The 3331-nt window shown below is 36.8% G+C and overlaps 1 protein-coding gene across 1 annotated transcript; it reads right to left on the bottom strand.

Moving 5' to 3' along the window:
* Positions 1-237: 237 nt before the first annotated feature.
* Positions 238-3035, bottom strand: LOC103495547 (protein THYLAKOID FORMATION1, chloroplastic). Its single transcript, XM_008457139.3, has 5 exons — positions 2641-3035; positions 2098-2365; positions 1589-1805; positions 900-1015; positions 238-616 (listed from the first exon to the last, which is right to left on the bottom strand). The coding sequence occupies exons 1-5, from the start codon at positions 2837-2839 to the stop codon at positions 520-522; spliced, it is 897 nt and encodes a 298-aa protein (XP_008455361.1). The 5' UTR covers positions 2840-3035; the 3' UTR covers positions 238-519.
* Positions 3036-3331: the final 296 nt, after the last annotated feature.

Below are 3331 nucleotides of genomic sequence, written 5' to 3'. Positions count from 1 at the left end.
TTAACCAAATTATTATGAAAAATACTCGGTTTAGTTTAAATAAATTTTGATACTGAGCCTTCACAAATCTACCCAATCGAAATTTAGGATGGTTCTAAATTTAGGATTAAAACTCCAAACTATTAACTATATCAATTAAAATCCTAAAATGTTTGTAATAGAAACAATTTAGATCATACAAAAGCAAATAGCCAAATATCACAATAATACAGAAAGGATAACACATACAAAAGCAGATGGTCAAATATCCCCGGAGGAGTAATTACTGCACAGAGTGCGAAAGCATTTTGTATTGACAGTTGCACTCAAAATATGTAATACAATGATTAAAAAATAGCTCCAGTGGTGGTTATATCAAATGAGAAATAAAGGTAGAGCCCTGGCTGAATACAAAATTTACCAAATGCATGAGACCCAACATAATACATTATAGATGCATATCTAACAAGTATTTAGAATAATATTGCTATAAACTCTCTCAAGTTTTATCTCAAATTAGGTAGCGTCTGCAATTACCTCTTATAAACCGGTCTGCATGCTGTATTCTCCCAAGCATTTAGTTATTGCCTCATTAGCTGTCTGTGATCCAGCCCTCTCATCTCTTTTCTTCTTCTCTCTATACAATTCAAAACCCGTTGGTTAGTCATATAACTTCTATCATTTAAACCTTACTCCTACGACCACCATCATCCACCCAATTGTCTACCTCATTTAGACCTCAGATAAGATCCAATGAACATTAAATGCTATGACAGTGACTTGCAGGAGATTTCACAAATACAAGATTGAGACAGTTTTCAATTCGATTGTAGATTTTCAAAAAGTCTGTGAAAAAATGAGGGTTTTAAAGAGCATATTAATCTACCATGCCTAGAACCATGAACTTAACAGTCTCCTACCTGTCGATGTATTCCTTTAGGAGCTCTTTTGCCTGAACCAACTTTGAAAGCAGGTTGCGGTATACATCAAGGTCTCGGTCTACACCTTTTTTGTCGATGTTTAGAGCGGCACAGAGCTGTTCAGAAGTATCAAGAAGTTAGATCCCAATACCCGGGTCAATTCTCTATCACATGACTTCAGCTGTTTTATGAACTGTTCAACTACATAGCTTTAGCCGTTTTAAAAGATCAAAAGTATCTTATCTTCAGTGATAGACAGAGTAAATAGAGTCGGTCTTCACAAGGGCGAAAGGAAATCCCACAAAAGTACTACGTGTGTGATGGGTCAGCGGCAAGGGAGGAAGGGGGAAAGACAAATGTTCCAAAAGGCTAGGTAGCTAGAAAATAAAATGCAGCCTTATGCACAAAATAAGCCTTTGAACCTAATTCCCTCGAGTCTCGAACATTAGGTAGGCAATATTCCGTCAAGATCTAATTTCTCTAACGAGTAAAAAGATAACTAATGAACCAGAAACACTATTATACTTAATAAATGGCAGCACTCGGAGATAATATCTATTAATAAAAAACCTACAACTACAAGAGAGGCTGGCTGTCATTTAATTTAGCTATAAAGAGCTCGATAAAAATGTAACATCAAAATCTCAACTACTTAAAAGCTATATCACAGAAAGGAATATTAAATGAACCTTTTCCAAGATACTGGGCTCAGTAGCATTTGCCAATTCAAGAAGACGAAATAGTCCAATAGCAAAAAATCGGCTGTAACTGAAATTCCCCTTGCTCCCTGCTCGTTCTGCAATGTCCTTCAAAATACTCTCAACTTCTCCTTCTCTTGATGCAAACTCAACCAATGAAGCTGCAGTCTGAGATCGAGCCCACTCTTCCAATTTTTGAGCATCAATTCTGGATAATATAACAAAAGTTATTACTTAAAATAATGAAAATCCTTCTTGAAATATAAAAAATGCACATTCATAAATTTGTTTACTAGGTACAAATAAAAGTCATTAATACTACTTTTCGAGCATGCACTAACATTCAACACAGATCCAATTTCGTCACTTAGACAGCCAAAGGGAATCTTGTTTGTGATTTTTAAACTTCACAATAAGGCAACTGAAGTTTTTAGCTGACAAGTGACAAGAATTGATAGAGATTAGGGATGGTAAAAGCAAAGGGGAATACATGGCCAAACCTATATTGCTCTGGATCCTCATTCAATGCCTTAATGTACGCTTGAAAGATGGCTTCACGATCCTCATCGCTAGGGTACCCTTCCATAAGCTGATCATATACAGTAACAAATCCAAGAGCGAAAACAGGATCATAACGGTATGTCCTCTTATACCTCATCAAATGCTGCTGAACAATCAATTCTTGCAGAACCGTGTTGTAAATACTAGGGATAGGCCGTTTATAGGCCTTGAGGAAGTTCAATTTTGTCTCGGCCACAGTGGTCACATCTGAGCCGTCAAAATAACGCATCAGTTTCTAACCTAAAGTAGTAAGAAAACGAACTAGAAAAATCTCTCAACAAACTACACAAGTACAGAACTGATCCCACTGAACTATCGGAAGCTTAATTGTTACTTAAAACTTCTAATACTCTTTATAACATTCAATCTCATAGAAGAAACATTCAATCTCAAAGAATAAAAAAACAGAGATTCGCAAACTTAATCGGAATAGTCAAATTAAGCAAGTAAGGAAAAAAAAAATCACCAAAGCTGGAAGCTACCTGTTCCGGCGGACATGCAATGAATGACCATGCGAGAACTGAAGGTGGATGGTCGAACTCGGGAATAATGAGTGAAAAGGCTCGTACGAAAACGGAAGCCGTCGAAATTGGAGGAAAGGGAACGAGAGGACGGAACCGGGAATCTCCTATCGGAACATTGGTTTAGTGTTGAGAATGAAATGGAATTAACAGCCGCCATTGAATAGGAATGAGGAAAAATCTGCGAAGCTTAGGAATTTTTGGAGAAACTGGATTTCATATCGAAGAAGAGAGGGAGAAAGAAAAGGAATAGAAAATGAAATTCGAAGAAACTTTTGAGAAAAAAAAAAGAAGGAAAGAAAGAAAGAAGGAAGAGAAGGGTGAGACTGAGAGGCCATGATAGAGAGGCTTATCCAAGTGTTAATTTCTACACCTATGTAAAATTGAACCAATAGTATATCGACACGTTGTAGCTTCCGTATTTTGTAATGTGAGCACATCGGATATGAAATTGAGCTTGTTCTTTTTGTGGGCCGCTTTAAAATTGAGGCCTAACATTTAGAGTTATATTAGGGCTCGACTACTTATGTGTAGAGAGCCCTAACTTTTTAAGTTTTGTATGTCTATCCTCGAAGTCTACTACACTTGCTCAGTTTGTTTGTGGCTATCAGATTAGTACTAGCAGGAGTGTAGACGTATTGGATTGGAAGAC

The sequence above is a fragment of the Cucumis melo genome, chromosome 1 (genome assembly GCF_025177605.1).
Source record: "Cucumis melo cultivar AY chromosome 1, USDA_Cmelo_AY_1.0, whole genome shotgun sequence".
NCBI classification, from domain to species: Eukaryota; Viridiplantae; Streptophyta; class Magnoliopsida; order Cucurbitales; family Cucurbitaceae; genus Cucumis; species Cucumis melo.
The sequence above is the reverse complement of the archived record's forward strand: the minus strand, read 5'-3'. Positions and strand labels throughout refer to the sequence as shown.

Bases quoted from the DNA above. Each gene is read 5' to 3' on its own strand.
- LOC103495547 (XM_008457139.3), bottom strand. From the start codon at position 2,839: ATGGCGGCTGTTAATTCCATTTCATTCTCAACACTAAACCAATGTTCC. The intron at 2,366-2,640 runs GTAGCTTCCAGC...TTGACGGCTCAG, and splicing joins TTGCATGTCCGCCGGAACAG to ATGTGACCACTGTGGCCGAG. The intron at 1,806-2,097 runs GTTTGGCCATGT...TATATTATCCAG, and splicing joins GAGGATCCAGAGCAATATAG to AATTGATGCTCAAAAATTGG.